The sequence below is a fragment of the Micromys minutus genome (assembly GCF_963924665.1).
Source record: "Micromys minutus genome assembly, chromosome: 7".
NCBI classification, from domain to species: Eukaryota; Metazoa; Chordata; class Mammalia; order Rodentia; family Muridae; genus Micromys; species Micromys minutus.
In genome coordinates this window covers 1271661-1288709 of record NC_137976.1, presented here as the reverse complement: position 1 = coordinate 1288709, position 17049 = coordinate 1271661, and the positions used below count along the sequence as shown (strand labels likewise).

General features: G+C 46.7%; 1 protein-coding gene across 2 annotated transcripts in view; it reads right to left on the bottom strand.

Moving 5' to 3' along the window:
- Nucleotides 1–17049, bottom strand: part of DSCAM (DS cell adhesion molecule) — a gene marked incomplete at both ends in the record, with an annotated part of 537449 nt that overhangs the window by 73081 nt on the left and 447319 nt on the right. For both annotated transcript variants that reach the window (XM_080919460.1, XM_080919459.1), the window contains 2 exons: nt 8424–8557; nt 12934–13089. In XM_080919460.1, coding sequence (XP_080775586.1) covers nt 8424–8557; nt 12934–13089 — 290 coding nt within the window. The remainder of the gene's footprint in view (nt 1–8423; nt 8558–12933; nt 13090–17049) is intronic.

Genomic DNA, 17049 nt, shown 5'->3' with positions numbered 1-17049 from the left:
CAAAGAGACGGCCTAGAATCAAGGTCATTGTCCCGTTAGAATTGACATGACAGCTTCTTCCCTTCCTAGGTTTTTTTCTAACCATATGCCTTCCTTTACTCTCCTGTCCCCATTGTCATAGCACCTGCCACCCTAATTACCTATCTGTCAAAGGTGTACTATTAGTTTCATTCATGGCTGTCACCCATTCAGTGACTTCCACACAAAGAACAAGCTTAGTGTCATACAGTTTCTCCCAGAAGAAAAGAAACTCAGCGATGATTACTCTTAGTAATGGCAATAATCTAGGCATAATATACAGCACCAAAAAGGGTTAATATGGATTTCCATTACTCTTAGTTGAAAGATATTTGCTGGCCTAGTAATTCTTTAAATCGAACAATATGCTTGTATCAGGCCAAGCCAAAGAGATCAGATGTTTTCAAAGACAGAATCTTTGAAAGTCTTCAAAGGTTGGTCAAGAGGACACTTCAGCCAAACCATGGCAATGGTCATAGTGTGATGATGGGCAGACAGAACATGTCTAGGCCATGCCCATGAGGAGCACCGATGAGTAAAGGTCGAGCTATGCCCATGTGGAGCTCTGTCTTATTATTCAACTGCTGGACAAAGAATCATGGCCAAGTCAACAAAAAAAGAAGAGTTAGTTAAGGTCCAGTGCTCCTGAGGGTTAGAGTCCATGATCATCATGGTAGGGACCGTGGCAGCAGGCAGCAGGCAGAAGGCAGGCAGGCATGGTTCTGGAGCAATAGCAGAGAGCTTACATCTTTATCAGCAAGGAGAAAGCTGAGAAAGGGGTTGTAACTGAGAATGGCTTGGCCTGTTGAAGCCTCAAACCTCACCCCCATTGACACGGCTTCTCTAACAAGGATATACATTTCCCAATCCTTCCCAAGCAGTTCCACAGGCTGGGGACTGGGTGAAAATATCTGAGTCTACAGGGCCATTCTTATTCAAACCGTCACACTAAAGCACAAGGTCAATGCCATAGAACTGTGGCTTTGACCCCATTGTTCGGGGAACACTGAGGCTCGTGAGGCTGACTTCTCGGGAGAGACCGGGGGCTTCAGGGTGAAGCTAGATGATGTCGGTCAGCTGCACTGTCTCTCTTTCAGACTCAGTTAAGTAAGGGTGGCACTAGAGTAGCTCTTCCATGAGGAACTCACTAGAAGTAACTGGTATAAATATTATTTATTAAAGTGTACAGTGCGGAAGATAGGGACCAGGGCCACCATTTACAAAGATTTTGCAGAGAGACAACTCCCAGAGTGCCATGGTGCTTAGTAGATTTGCCTCCTCTGCTTAGTATCCCTTTGTATGCATGTGCATGTGTGTGCATGCATATGTGTTGCATGTGTGTGCATATTATGTGTGTATTCACATGTGTATACATGTGTGTACATGCATGTGTGTGCAATAAAATGCATATTGTGTGTATGCATCTGTGTGTGCATGTGTGTACATGCATGTGCATGTGTGTGCGTACTTATTGTGTATATATTCACATGCATGTGCATGTGTGTGCACTCACAGTTGTGAGTGTTTACATGTGTCTGCATGTGCATGTGCATGTGTGAAGTCTGGGTATACATACATGCATGTCTGTAAGTGGCACATGTGTTTATGTAGGCCAGAGGTCAACGTTTAGTGGCAGTCTTTGGGAGTTCCTTTATTTTTTGTGAAACTGCCTGCCAATAGGACTTAGTGCTCAGCTTTTACACTAGACTGCTCAGTCCCTGGGATCTTCCTGTCTCTCTTTCTCTGTAATCACCAATTCTGCAAACAACAGATACAAACCACCACCCAGCTTTTAACCTGAGTGTTGGGGATCAAACCTCAGATCCTCAATTGCTTTACCAGTTCAAGGTCTCCCCAGACCCTGCTCTTGTTCCTGATATCCCAGGAAGCCAGCTCTGGTCATTGTTTGAGGAGACAGCCCTCACCTGTTCCCCCTCACTGTAGTGCACTGGGTCACCCTCAGCTACACATCACAGAACAGAGAGACCTGCACTGGCTCCTTCTGCCTTCCCTGGGATCTCTGTGCAGATGCTCTGACGGTGCCTCAGCTGCGGTCCTTCTGGGTGGGTAAGACTATAAGTGATATCTGGCCAGTGGTTTTTTGGAGAACCATTTAATCCCCTCATCAATCTCTCTGGAACTGCATTTCCTTTATTATGAGACCTGCCCAGGTGTTTTCTGGAGTGAATATAACACAGAACTGAGTTGCTCTCAGCTCACAGTGTCCCAGAGCATGAGAGAGGAAAGCCATTTGCTGGCACAGACAGTTGATGCGCAGTCTGGCTGCACGCAGCACACTTCAGCTTCTGCTGAGGCATAAGTACAAAGCCTGGCTCAGTGCGTGGGTGTGGGGTAGTGTTCTATCCCTTCCTGCATTTGTTAAATAGATGAGTCGATGATGACTTGGTAATTGGCCAATCTGATAAGGAATGGTGGATGAGTGGTCAAACCTAAGTCTGGATTCCAGTTGGAAGCTAAGACCATGGCTAGAATGTTAACAACCCCAGGGAACAGGAATGGTGGGGCAGTGAGGTTGAGCTGGGTCTGCCATATTGGAAGTGGCATACAGGTGGCCTCTTGCTCAGGATGTGAGCAGCTAGGAAGTCAGATAAATAGGACTCCGTGCTGTACAAAATGAAACCCGTTGCTGGGGTGGTGGTGCCAAGATCCTATGGCTAGAGATGTTATATGTCCCAGGGAAGTACCTACTGCTGTTATTCTGACAAATTAGCACAGTGTTGTACTGATTCCTACTAACTTATTGTGATAGTTGTAGATTAATGCACCTCTCAGCCTTCATCAGAGGTGTTATCTTATTGTAGTAAATGTTAATTAACCACACAAGCCGGACAGTGTGTAGAGAATGAGACACTGCAAAATGCCTAGCCCTAAATGGGATGTCTATACCATACTCAGTCCCCTCAAGGTTCGGACCATCAGGGAAAGGAGAACAGAAAGACTTTTAAAGCCAGAGGTAGTAGATAATCGTGATGAAGCCATGTTTTCTCGACACGACCTGACAGTTGCCCATATGATTTTGTACCACTTGGGACAGCGTGTACCCGAGCCAGACAAAGTCCCATCACCATCTGAGGAGCTAGTTGCTGGAAAAGGAGAGTCAATTTTTGTTAAAGGTATGGCCCCTGGTAGGTAGATCATACTCTAGGGGCTGGGCCCACACCCAGCACAAATTGAACTCAATAATTTTTTTTTCCAAAGAGGGCAGGAAGTTGAGTGGGTAGAGAGGAAGGAAGTATATCTGGAAGGAGTTGGGCTGGAAGGCCAAATATGATCAAAATACATTATATACAGTTCTCAAGGAATTAAATGCAATAATTAATACAATAATTATTGAGAAAAAGGTTGTCAGGGTTAGATATAAAAATGTGGACTCAGCTTCAGGTGATAGTAAAATTGTGATAACAGATGGGAGATAGAGATGTGATAATGCTGGGAGATAGGGAAGAACACAGAAAGGGTTAAAGAGAGAATGTTGGACTGCAGCTACATCACAAGGCCCTGCTCTCAGTAAAGCTGGAGGCACACTGGAGTTCTGCTGTGAGCCCACAGAGGCTGCTGCAAGAGGCACAGTGGACATAGCCACTCATCACTACCACCCGGAGATTACTTAGACACCACTGATGCTGTTCCCTGAAGCCCCACCTATGTCCTCAGCTGAGGTTGCTCTATAAGCAGTGCTGTCGTGGTTGGGCTGGGACCTGGTGAGAATCACAGTCTTCACTGCCCAGAATCCTGCTTACCTCTCTCTGGAATGAGGAAAGCTTCACTGTCTGAAGTCAGCTGAGGGCTAGCCTCAGCTCCTGCAGGAATTGGGTAACAGTTTATATAGGAATTTTTTAAAAAGGCTACCACAAGGAATCCGACTGTACTTCACTGGTAGGTGTTTGCCTAGAATGTAGGAAGCCCTGGGGTAGATTCCAGCACATGCCAGTATTGAGAAGTTGATATGCGGACAAAATCAAGGTTATTCTCAGCTATGCAGCGAATCTGGGGCCAGCTTGGATATATGAATCCTTCCCTCAGAATGAAAACCAAAACAAAACCTAAATATATCTGAGTTGGTAATGATCAATGGGATTCACAGATCATGGACGATATAATTTTCATGCTTTTGATATTTATTCTTCATCATTGAGAAATTTCTGCTGCTTAACTTCATGTTTCTGAATTTAGCATTATGAAGTAGATGGTTTTCTATAGCTTAGTGCCTTTTAATGTATTTTTCACAGATAGATTTTTATAGACAGAGGAATTTTAAGAAAAACGAAGCTTGGCCACTTTCTAGTATGAGACTTTAAAAGATTTTTTATTTTCCTTTATGTGTTCCACCTGCCTGCTCGGTGCCCTTGGAGGCCAGAAGAGGACATCAGATCCTCTGAAACTTGAGTCACAAGTGTTTGTGGGTTGCTCTGTGGGTGTGAAGAATCAAATCTGAGACCTCTGCAAGAGAAGCAAGTGCTCTTAACCACTGAGCCACCACTGTGGCCCCTAATGTAAGTCTGTTAAAAGTTACCACAATTCTGTTTTTATTGTCCACGATAGTGTCTGAGTTGTCATTCTTGTTGCTTGTTATAGCCGACATCTGGGGTTCCAATCACATGAACTTGGGGTCTGTACTGTTGTCACCCTCTATGGTTGGAGGCTAGTTAGTGTCTTGGTGCATTTTCTGGGCTTCTGAGGTGAGAAGAGTCTTTTCGTAGCTCTCTGCTTTTAGGCAGCCAGAGAACAAACCTAGTTAATTTACAGTTAGTGAGACATGCCTGGCTACATCCGAGGTCTCCGGTGATGTTGTCTTTTGCAGGTTTTAACTGGGAAAATAGATATTACTGCCTGTTGTTAGATTGGTGTGATATGCATTGGGGAACAAACCTCTTTTCTTAAGGAGGTTTTAGTAAGAGACTCCTAGAGAGATCCTCTTTAGTGCTAGAGATCTTGGGGGTGGGACAGGGGGAGACATCACCGAGGAGCCGTACCAAGGGACTCATGAAAGAAGATCAAATTAGAGAGCACACCATGTCCTGATTTATCTTCCCCTGTTCTACATTCAACTATGAAATCATTTCAAGGAGTGCAAAAAACCACCAGACTGAGGCATGAGAAAAAAAAATGACCAGAGCGTGTGCTGCCCTCTGCTGTTCATTATTACACATAGCAGAAATGCTCTCTCAAAAAGGAAACGGACCTTCTATTTTCTGACTGGCGTCCACAGTGCTGGGAGCTGCTAAGAATGCCACTGGAGGAGGAAAGGATCACAACTCTCACCTAGTTATGAATCCTGTGAGCTACGATAGCAACCTGCCGGTGAGATATGCCCACGGTGGTGATAGTGGTGCCAATGCCACCGAAGTAACAAACCACGCAATGAGATGGAACCCACCCCTGATACTGTTGAGGAGGCCAATAATATGAGATTAGACATGTCATGGGTCCCAGAAAAGCCTACTACTATTCTGCTAAGTCAGCACAGCAACGGGACCATTCTTGACGATATATTTTATACCCACAGGTCATTGCAATGTTCAACCTCCATCAGGTTGATCCTGATGATGTGTTTTGCCTCATGCATGTCTGTATGCCACCTGCCTGCTTGGTGATCCTGGGGGTGGGCAGAAGAGGACATCAGATCCTCTGGAACCTGAGTCATAGGTGTTTGTGAGCTGCTACGTGAACCTGAGACCTCTGGCAGAGAAGAAAATTGAACACCATCCAGCTAAATAATAATCAACACAGAGATTCACAACTGGACAGTATTCAGAGAATGGGAGACTTTGGAGCCCTCAGCCCTAAACAAACTGTCTTTATCAAATTCTTCCCTTCAAGGCTCAGAGATGTAGGTGGGACAGGAGGAGGAAAGACTGTAAGACCCAGAGGGGTGGATAACTCTAAGAAAACAGTCTTCCCAACACAACCAGGCTGATGCACATACAAACTCACAGAGATCGTGGCAGCACACACAAGACCTGCTGCACGGGCTCAAGACAGCCAAACATCCTAGGGCACAGAAGGGGAAGTAGGCATAAAGTTCAACCAAGAAACGATTCACAATTATAGCTTCTCAGAAAGAGAAAGCCTGTTTTCTTTAGTGTAGTGCCACTGGATTGATATACCAACCACAAAAGCCCCAACTCTCTCTCTCTCTCTCTCTCTCTCTCTCTCTCTCTCTCTCTCTCTCTCTCTCTCTCTCTCTCTCTGTGTGTGTGTGTGTGTGTGTGTGTGTGTGTGCTTATACATTCATAGGACAAAGGTCAACTGTCCGCGTTAATCCTCAAGTACTATTTCTTGTCCACCTAGATTTCCTAAGTCAGAATCTTTCGCTGGATTTAGGACTTGCTGGTTAGGCTAGCTGGCCAGACAGTGAGCCCAGGCATATGCCAGTCTGTCTCTCCAACATGGGGATTACAGACATGCTCTGTGATGCCTAGCTTTTACCATAGCTTCTTGAGATCGACTTGGTATCCTTGTAGCTTTGCAGAGCCACCTCTTCAGGCCCTGTTGTGTAGCATGGCATCTTTAGCACACATGTACCATAACAGCTGTTGGGGGGGGGGCAGCTGTTCTCTGAGCTCTGGCAGTATCCTTTGGTGCTTGCTGGAATCAGATTAAGGAAGCTGACAGCTTCAAGAAATGGGTGAATGAGTGAATGATGACTGGATGGAAAAAAAGGAAGCTGTGTGAGTGGACAGTGGGTGTTCTGCCTCTCAGAGGTGATTTTCTTTCTCTTTCGCTGAACTCTAAACTTGTTAAGACCAAGGCTAAAGGCAGGAGCTGTGGTGACTCATGCCCTACCCTTGCAGAGGAAGACAATGGCAAGCACATGTTCCATTCCCTTGTGCTGGAAGGCTAGCTTTGCTCTCTGAGGCTTAAGAGGGGTGCACTGGCTGGCAACAGCACTCCTGACACATAAAGAACCCACAGTTTGGATTCTGGCTCCAACAGTCCTGGATTTAAACCTGCACTTCATGGCAGAGGCAGGTAGCAGTACACACAGGACACACCCATGACTGTCTCAGCAGGAGCTGCAGCTGCCCTGGCCACACACAAATCCCCTGGCTCCTACCTACTCGTGCTGTCTCCACACCAGACCTCAGACTTGATACTCCAAGACAGTCTGGATTTGGGAAAACACATTTCTTTAGTGAGAGGACTCGTAGACGGATTGGTGATATCCTTCAGTCTTATGGAAGAAGGCAGTTCTGACCCTTGTCTTGAGATGGTAGGCTCCATGAAACTAGCCAGTTGCAATGGGACAAAATCTACAGGATTTTGGTGGAGGTCTGTGGGGACAGAAAGAGCAGTTCCTGCCTTCTGTTCCTGCCCTGGCTTCCCTCTGTGATGCACAGTGACTCAGAATAAAACGTTTTCCCTCCTCAGGTTGCTTTGACTCACAATGCACATCGACAGAAACCCCACTAGGACACAGTTGCACAAAGACTCAGCCAGACTGGCTGTCCACTAAGTTCCAAAGATATGACAGCTCTGCCTCTCCAGAGCTGGAATTATTTGTGCTGCCATACCTGGTGCCTTGTGGGTACTGGGGACCAAAACTCAGGTCCCCATGCTTGCACAAAAACACAGCCGAACCACTTCTGTGGCCTGACTTCATGTTTTTATGTTTTATGCCAGGAAGAGGAGATACAAAAGCGGACTGGGCATGATTCCTTCATTTTGACAGTGCCTTAAAATCTCCACGAAAACATTGTAAATCTGAGTTGCTATTTTTATATTTTCCTCTCTCCCAAATTCCCTTTTTTTCTGACATGCCTTGGTATCTGCCCGTGGAAAGTTTGAATTGGTAGTTATTATCCAGCGTCTCGAGCAGTAGTGATAATAAATAAACCCAGTTTTAAGTGGTGTGTATTCTGATCTCGGCGCCTTCCCTAGGCCCACAGCTTCTGTTGTGGAGGGCACATGTCCCCCTCAGTCATGCCTTGCACAGCAGGGGTGGCCTCATAGTCCTTACTCAGTGTGGTATAGGGCAGGAAGGGAGGAGGAGGGCAGGAGCAGGTGGGGGAGAAGAAAGGAGGGAAGGAGTAAGTACATTTAATGTGGAGCCTGTCAGTGCAATCAATAGGTGCTATCCACTGACTATCAATTAAGGCACAATTAAGGCACAATTACGGCCCATGCACTCGGATTTTGATAAGCCGCTGGCAGTGCCTGGGAAGCAGCCAGATAAACAATGGCTCTGGGCGACCACATCCCATCCTGTGTAATAAAGCAGGAGTCTTCTGGAGTGAGGTGCGAATGAGAACTTTGCTTTGCATGTGGAGACAACATGACAAGAAAAAACCACCAAGGAGGCCAAGTGGGAGGAAGATGGGGAAGAGCATCTGCCATGAAGTCCTGGGAGACTCTGGGAAAGCGACTGGTTATTCACCACTTACGGTGGGGTAGGGGTGGGAGCAGAACACGGTGTACTTCCGAATGATGCCATTCAGCTTCAGGGGGGGCAGCCAGGACACGAAGACCATAGAGGCTGAGGCTGCTGCTGCCTTGACACCAGCAGGAGGACCTGGAACTGAAAAATCCAGGGTTAGTCACAGGATGAAATGGGAGAATGTAGCCTCCCATGGCTGCCCGGGTGACATTCCCTCCCCCAGTGACTGTTCCAGTGGCCCAGCCCCTCTCTGGGCTCAGCTCTTTGAAGACTAATGTCAAGGGTCCCAGTGTGTCCTCATAACTGAACCCTATCCATTCACTGAGCCCTAATCCTGGTTACTCCAGATGTCACTGTGTTTGGAGATGGGCTCTTTAAAAAGACAACCGAGGCACTGATCGGTGAATGCCCAGTCACATTTGGGACATCTATATTACTTCCTCCACGGCATGAGGAAATTGGGGAAGACAGAGAGAAAAGAACATAAGACCCAGAAGAAGAAATGGGGTCCCTTTTAAGAGGGACGAAAGGTTAGAGATAGGGGATGTCAGAGTTCTCTGAGGTGTCAGAATCTTCCTGTCCTCAAATGAGCTGTCATTCTGTGAGGGGTTGGGGGATGAGGGTGGAGTGAGGGTTGGGGATGAGGGTGGGTTGAGTGTGGGGATGAGGATTGGGAATGAGGGTTGGGGCTGAGAATTGGGGCTGAGGGTTGGGGCTGAGGGTTGGGGCTGAGGGTTGAGGCTGAGGGTTGGGGCTGAGGGTTGGGGCTGAGGGTTGAGGATGAGGGTTGGGGCTGAGGGTTGAGGATGAGGGTTGGGAATGAGGGATGGGGCTGAGGGTTGGGGCTGAGGGTTTGGGCTGAGGGTTGGAGATGAGGGTTGGGGCTGAGGGTTGGGGATGAGGGTTGGGGCTGAGGGTTGAGGATGACATTTGGGGATGAGGGTTGGGGATGAGGGTTGGAAATGAGGGTTGGGGATGAGGGTTGGGGATGATGGTTGGGGATGAGGGTTGGGAATGAGGGAGTGTATGAGGATGAGGGTGGGGTGAAAGTGAGGGTAAAGAGCATGACAGGAGACACAAAGCTGTTCATTGACTCATACAAGCTGCAAAGGCACATCCCTATATTCTGAGGTCTTAGCACTCTAGGCAGGGCTGATATACCCACAGGGTACAAAGCATCCAGTTCCTATGTGGCAACATGGTGGTTGTGAGAACACACACACACACATACACACACACACACACACACACACACCATCTTTAACACCACCAAGATACGGTCACATATAGGCATACTCTTGGTGATAGTTTGAATGAGCAAATGTCTCCAAAAGGTCACTGTTTGAACACCTTGGTTCTCAGCTGGTGTCTGCATTTAGAAAAGTTGTGGAATGTCAGGCAGGCAGGCTTGCTGGAGGGAGTACATTGCTTTGCGTCTACCTCTCTGCTTCTTGCCTGACCAACCAGCTTCCTCCTTCTACATTGTGGATTTCCTGCCTGCTGCTTTGCCTTCCTCACCATGACAGACTACATTTTCCCCCAAGGCCATAACCCAAAAAAACAAAAACAACAACAACAAAAAACCAGAACCCTCTCTTTCTTAAGTTGCCTCTGTCAACAGTTTTTGTTGTTGTTGTTCTGTTTTGGTTTGTTTTTTTTAATCACAGCAACGGAAAATCTGTTGATGCTTTTCGGGCTACACAAAGCTCAGGGGACGGGTGGTCAAGGGGTTATTCGGATTCTCATGTTCATTATTTTAACCCTTCCCATGCCACATGGGGTGGACACAGAAATCTACCCTTGGCCCCGGACATCGGCTCATTAATGATATACTTGGTAAATATTTAAATTTAAACAGAGCTGGCCCTGTGTATACATTTACTGTGTTTACTTTTTCACAGAGGGATGGAGGTTGAGTCCAGTGCATGCCGCTGAATGAAAATCGCTACTGAAAATTGATACATCATGTTCTGTTTGTGTTCTCTCCTTGCATGGCTTGGCTTGGGTGGTGGTTTGGGCTAATAAGAATGGTATTGAGATTCTACAGATGTTTCAGGGTTTGGAACTCATTGTGCTAAAAAAGAATAAAGGTGCATAGCAAGTCAGCTCTTGTGGTCCTGCAGCAATGGCAGATGTGTGTGCTCTGAGTCCTGATTCAACACTTCTCACGCCTGTGATGACGGCCAAGGACACAATTTACGAATCTGAGGTTCTATGCTTGGGCCTTTGGAATGACCACATGTTTACCACCGACTCCAGAATATGTCTATGAGCCTAAGAATCTTGGGGACTGAAAAACCAGACAAGGGAGTTGTTTTCTGAACAGTCACCCTGTGCAAGCACCTGCTTATACTAGATATTGGGTTTTTAAGGGCGGTTGGCATGCACGATACCTCGCTGATTAGACTTTCGCCCACTTGACACAAACAAGGGCCATGTGGGAAGATGGAACTCAACTGAGAAAATGCCTCTGTTGGGCTGGTCTATGGGGAGGACGGTGGGACATTTTCTTGATCAGTGATCGATACAGGACAGTCCAGCCCACTGTGAACAGTGCGGCTCCTGGGCAGTGGGTCTAGGCTATATAAGAAGGTAAGCCATGAGGAACAGGCATGTGAGCAGCACTCCCTGTGGCCTTAGCATCAGACCCTGCCTCCAGGTTCCTGCCCTGACTTCCCTCAAAGGTGGACTGTGATGTGGAAATTGAAATAAAGCCTATCATCTCCTGTGCTGCTTCTGGTGACAGGTCACCATAACAGAAAGCAAACTAGGACCCTACCCTGTCATTTCTAAACTACCGAATTGTTTGCTTTCTTCTATCCACTCTTTGCCCCACTCCACTTTGAAACTTATCTTAAATCAACACTGATAGCCAGTTCTGGGTTCACTTTGGCCCACAGCCCCAGGATGAGGGGAGTTCTCCACCTTCCTCCGTAGGGTCTCCTGGGGTTTGTTCACAGCCAGTCATTTTCCCATATACTATCTGTACCAGATATAAAAGCAGAGACCAGTGGACAGGCGGGCTTGACCTTAGGCCTCAGGGTCAAAGCAACAGTTTCTAAAACTGGATGACCAATTAAAAATTGATCCTAACTCTGCAAGTCAATCTTCTTCTTAGATCATAATTCCAGAGATATCTCTATCGTCAGTTAGGGATGAGAAGAATATTCCCCCCTCTCTGAGGGAGGAGAGAGCAAAGAGTGAATGTGTGGTTGAAGGGCAGCAGCCTTCTGTATTGCCAGTTTGAGGTGTGATTACCTCACGCTTCTTTCCACACATTCCTCAGTATGGCCTGAGGGCTGTAGCAACTGGGTTCCCTGTTGTTCTGACAAAGTAAGGTGCTTGGAGTCCTGTGGGTAGCAGGGCACAAGACCAGTGGGGAGGCTCAGGGTGAGGGAGTCTGCTGACCAGGGTGATGATAGGCAGGGGGTGGGATGGAGAACAGGTACCATCCTTGCATCTGAACCCGAGTCCCAGACTTCGCTTCTAGGATGCATGTGGGCTGGGATGAAAGAAGAGCGTGCTTGGAGTTTATGCAGTTGAGACAGCAGACACCAAGCTTGCCACTACCAGCTGGCGACATAGTGAGCCACAGAGACGGCTCTCCTTCCTGCCTGGAAGGCTCGCCCCAGTGGCTGGGGAGGAAGATAAGTTCAGATAAGTGCAGAACGAATGCTCAGATGCTGCAGAGTTCTGGGTCAGCCTGTGTCTGGGTGCTTCTGCAAAGTTTCTTGGGTGCTCATTTGATACTCATTACTTCTTCCTTCACTGAGTCGTTGTCTTTCTCACTGCTGCTCGGCCACACACTAAAGCCTACACTGCTCCTCAAACAGCCCAGAGAAGGAAATGAGGGGAGGCAGATACTTTAAAATAATAAAAACTGCAGTCCAGCTTGTAGGGAGCGCTAAGTGCTGGTCTGGAGCCAGATGGGAGTTAAAACCTACATAGTCAGCATGGATCCTTGTAAGAATTCATTTAAAAAATGTCATGAAGCTTTAAATTCAAGTCTTTCTGAAGTGATCCAACTCACAAGGAGAACGACAATTTTGAAGCAAAAGAGATGACTCTGTCAGTAATTAGAGTTATTTGAACAGAGCACAGAACAGTGCAACAGGCAAGAGGAGGCTGGGATAAAAGGTGGTTTTGGTTGAAACAAACAAACAGCAAAAAATGAAAGAGCTAGAGAAGAAAGAGGGAGAAACAGAAAGAAAGGAAGGACGGATGGGGAGGAAGAAGAGGAGATGGGGAGGAGGAAGGAGAAAAGGAGAGGAAAGAACAGGGGAACAAACTTACAGGAGAGATGATCAATGGATAGCTACATCAAAGAAGGCAGCTAGCTGGAGGAAGAGGGTCTGACTCCGGATGGGCTGTGTGGAAGGGCAGGTAAAAATGGAATGAACAGGGTCAAGAGTAGACTGATGGGCAAAGATCAAACATGAGGCTTCAGGCATGAGCCTAGTGTGTCCCAGGACGTTTCAGATCTGAACTCTCCACTCAGTGCCCACCCCATGTCTCACCATCCTCCTTGGTACGGGTAAAGATCTGTTCACTCCGGACGCCATCCCCTGCGCGGGTGAAGGCCAGCACCTGGATACTGTAGTTGGTGTATTTCTCCAGTCCATCCAAGTCCAAGGAAGGCTGCGTGGTGGTGACATTCTTAATCTCGCCCAGCTCTGGAGGACAAAAGCCGGAAGACAGGACCTCATTACAAGCCTATCACACTCTCTGGCTGTGGCTGTCCTGTCCCTCACACAGACTACAGGGAGGAACCATGCAGAAGTGTTATGGGGTACCAGTACCATGGACCATTTGGAAACAGAAACCATCTATGCTGAAATGCTTGAAAATACCAAACAGAAAATCGATGTGGGGAACAATAACCCACTCTTGGCAAAGCAAATGTCAGCATCATGGCATTCTTGGAAGGTCTCACGCTAGCAAATACCACTGTGCACCTTACCAGCGACCTGTCTCTGTATACCTAACGGCTGTTCACTGTGAAACTTCTGCAAGGCAAGGATTGCTTATGTGTGTATATATGTATATGTGTAATGTGTTTATGTGTATATATATGCATACATGCACACATGCATATACATATTATATATGCATATATGAATATAAACATATATTTATATAATGTGTGTATGAATGTATATTCATTCATTCTTAATTACTGATTGATATGGGAGGGACTATTGCACCATGGGTAGTGCCATTCTGGGCAGATGGTCCTGGTGTCTAAGAAATCAGTCTAAATAAGACACAAGGAACAAGCCCATAAGCAAGTGTTTCTATCCTAAAGTTATTTGACTTCTCTTCATGATGGACTATAAACTACATGCTGAAATAAACCCTTTCCTCTTCAAATTGCTTTTCATGTTTTATCCTAACATCAGAAAGCAAAGTAAGACACATATTTTGCATGTGTGCAGGCATGCCCGTGTATGGAGTATAAGTGTCCATGTATATTTGATGTCTGGAATCATCCCTGTTCATGCCTTCATCATATTCATTGAAGCAGGGTTGCTCAATCAAACCCAGAACTCACCGATATTCCCTACCCTTGCTAGCCAGACTGCCTTGGAGATCCATGCTTCTGCCTTCTACAATTGAAATTACAAGTGGGTGGTCATGCCATCTGGCATTACCTTGGTTATGGGCATCCGGACTCTGGTCCTCACATGTATATGGCGAATGTTTTTAACAACTGAGCCATCTCCTAGATGAACCGTCATTTATATTTTTAAAATTCTACTGTAGCATATGCAGAGATTAGGAATCCAAGTTAATCTCAAATACCTGAGCTAAGATGCACCCCGTGAGTAATTGCAGGTCTACTGTACCTCATTGACTATAGCCACCTAGTTATCTATAATATTCCCAGAATGCAGTTGGCTTCCACCACTGAGCCTGTATCTCGGTAAACAAAAAAAGCAGTGACTGTGAGGTCTGTGGCTGGTGGTCTGTGAGGGGTGGCAGAGAACCAGCCTGACTGATGGCGATCTGTGTATCAGGATGTCGAAGTGTGTTTATTCAGCCACATTGAAGCATCCTTGACCATGTGTGCACATGCCTCAGTTTGACTGAACAGACATGATGAGATTTGTGCTGGGGCTGCTCTGAGGGTTCTGCACACTCCTCACCTCACCTAGAGTGAACTCTTCTCTGTGTCACCACCCAAGTGACAGGTGATGTGTGAGAACCTTGGTGTGTGCTAAATCTGCCTGACTTTCCTGAGTGGGATCCAAGAGTGCTATTCAGAGATGGAACATGGTGCCTCCGCATCAAGCACAAGGCACGTGGCAACTGCAAGCAGGTGGGATGATGTGGCAAGTGTCTACACAGTTGATGACCCTGGATTTAGAAGCCAGCTCCTTCCAGAGTCAGTGGCAGAGCATAACAAGGAGGCCTGGGATTGCTTGCCCAGGGTCAGGCAGCTATGAGCAGGGTATTTGTCACCATGTAACTGCTCTTACCAAGGGCTGAGGCTTGAGGCAGGGGCCCAGCAGACACTAGCTGGGTAGCTGGCTATGGTGAAGGATACCTTTGATCTCTAAACATTGAGAGCTGTGGTCCTGATCTCTTGTCTCAACAGAAGTGGGATCATGCCAGGCCAGCCTCCTCAGGCACAATCCCTGCCCACAGGATAAAGACTGATAAACCATGCCAGTTACACAGTTCATGACTCCACAGCCATCATTTGACAGGCAGGGAGCTAAAGGACAGACAAGCAATACACTGCTAGAGTTAAAGGCCAGTATCCCTGAGAGCCTGGGCTATGGAGGCAGGCTGTGCGACCTCACACCCATCATATGCAATCATGGAGTCCTGGACACTTGGTAAACACAGGGAGATGGGACCAGAAGTATGTGCTGTCCAGAGATTATGTGCTTTGGATGCTTGGGTTTCTGAAGCATGTTGTCCAAATGCATCGGTATGTGCAATGTGTGTTTCATAGGAGAACTTAAGTAACATAGATTGTGGTGTGTACAGTGTATATAGTTTATATGGTATGTTTGGTATTTGTTGTATGAGTATGTGCTATATGGTGTGTGTGGTGTATGTCTAGTGGTTTGTCTAGTATGTGCATTGTGGTGTGACTGGTGTTTATAGCATGTGTGTGTGTGATATGGATATGTAGTCTACATGTGTGTGTAGTGTAGTACATGATATGTTGGGAGTGTGTGTGGTAGGCATATACACACATATACATATATTATATAGTATGTGTGAATGTGGTATCTATCTCTGTGTATAGTATAGTATATGATATGTTGGGAGTGTGTGTGGTGTGTATGTGTGTAACATAACTCTATATGTGGTATGTGTGGATGGGGTATCTGGTATGTATGTATATTATATATGATGTATTCATATATGATACATGTAAAATGTTCTCTAGGTCCCATTAGGTCAGGCTTTCCTCCTGTCCCTCCATGCTCAGAATTTGTGGGATCCAGGAAGGTTGAGTTAGAGACTGTGAGGTAGGCGCCAAGACATCCAGTGATCGCATGAAGTGCCCTGCTGACCTGAAATGCTATTCCTTAGAGGTGGCCCTTGAGCGTGCTTTAATTTCTGATCATATTTTAGCTTTTGGATGCCATGAGAAGGACATCTTTAGTAGACGGCAAGCACACTGGTCTGGCCCTGATTTTGTGAGTGGAAAGAACCATCCTTAAGAACTACGTTTAAGGATGTGTGACCATTCAGGCTTTAAAACTTGGTAAGTATAAAGACAGCTTGCAGTGTACAGAACAGTCTCCTGTGCTGTGCGGTCAACCTGCATGGCCATAGCCATCACATTACAGGTTGTATTACCCCACCCTATGTTTTTATAAAGCTTTCATTTGTGAGAGGACTTCTACAGGTAACTCTTTTGTTTCTGCCTTCTTTTTGTGAATGGCAACTGCTGCTTTGGTCCACACGCATTAATATCCTGCCCCTGTTAGTTTGTCCAGAACCCTCCAAGCAAGCCCTACCTTTCCCCATCTCCCAGGCTCAGCCTAGAGCAAATGCTCACTTAATTTGGGTTTGCTGCAGATCTGGCATGAGTCTCTAGGCTGTCTCCCAACACAGGGTAATGTGGGAAGTGTGAGACTGCACTCTAAAAGGAACCAGGCCTGGCAGTCAATTCTGGAAACACATCCCTTAGAGCGTGCATGACAGAGGGTCACACAGTGGCCATGAGGCAGCAGCAGGCACCATGTGCTATTGTGTCTTGTCTTCACGCCTTAATTTAGTAACAATAGCAGAGACATCTGCAGCCGTGAGGCCCCAGTGCACTTCACTGTGTGGCGATGAGGCTTGGTTAGCAGAACATACCCAGTAGTCCTGAGCAGAGGTACTCTAAACTCTGCTACTTGAGCTCTTTACCCAATTCTGAGGAAGGCAAGAAATGCAGTCTGCACCGAGGCAGGGAGGCAAAAGGATGCTCTGTGGCAGGGGGGAGGCAGGAAGAAAGAACACAGGATATAAGAGGACAGGAAATGAGGGGCGTAAAGAAAAAAAGTGGGAAGTGGGGAATGAGGAGAGAGAGAGAGAGAGAGAGAGAGAGAGAGAGAGAGAGAGAGAGAAAGAGAGAACAGGAAGTGAAGGACAGGGAGGGAAGCAGGAAGTAAGGTGCAGAAAGA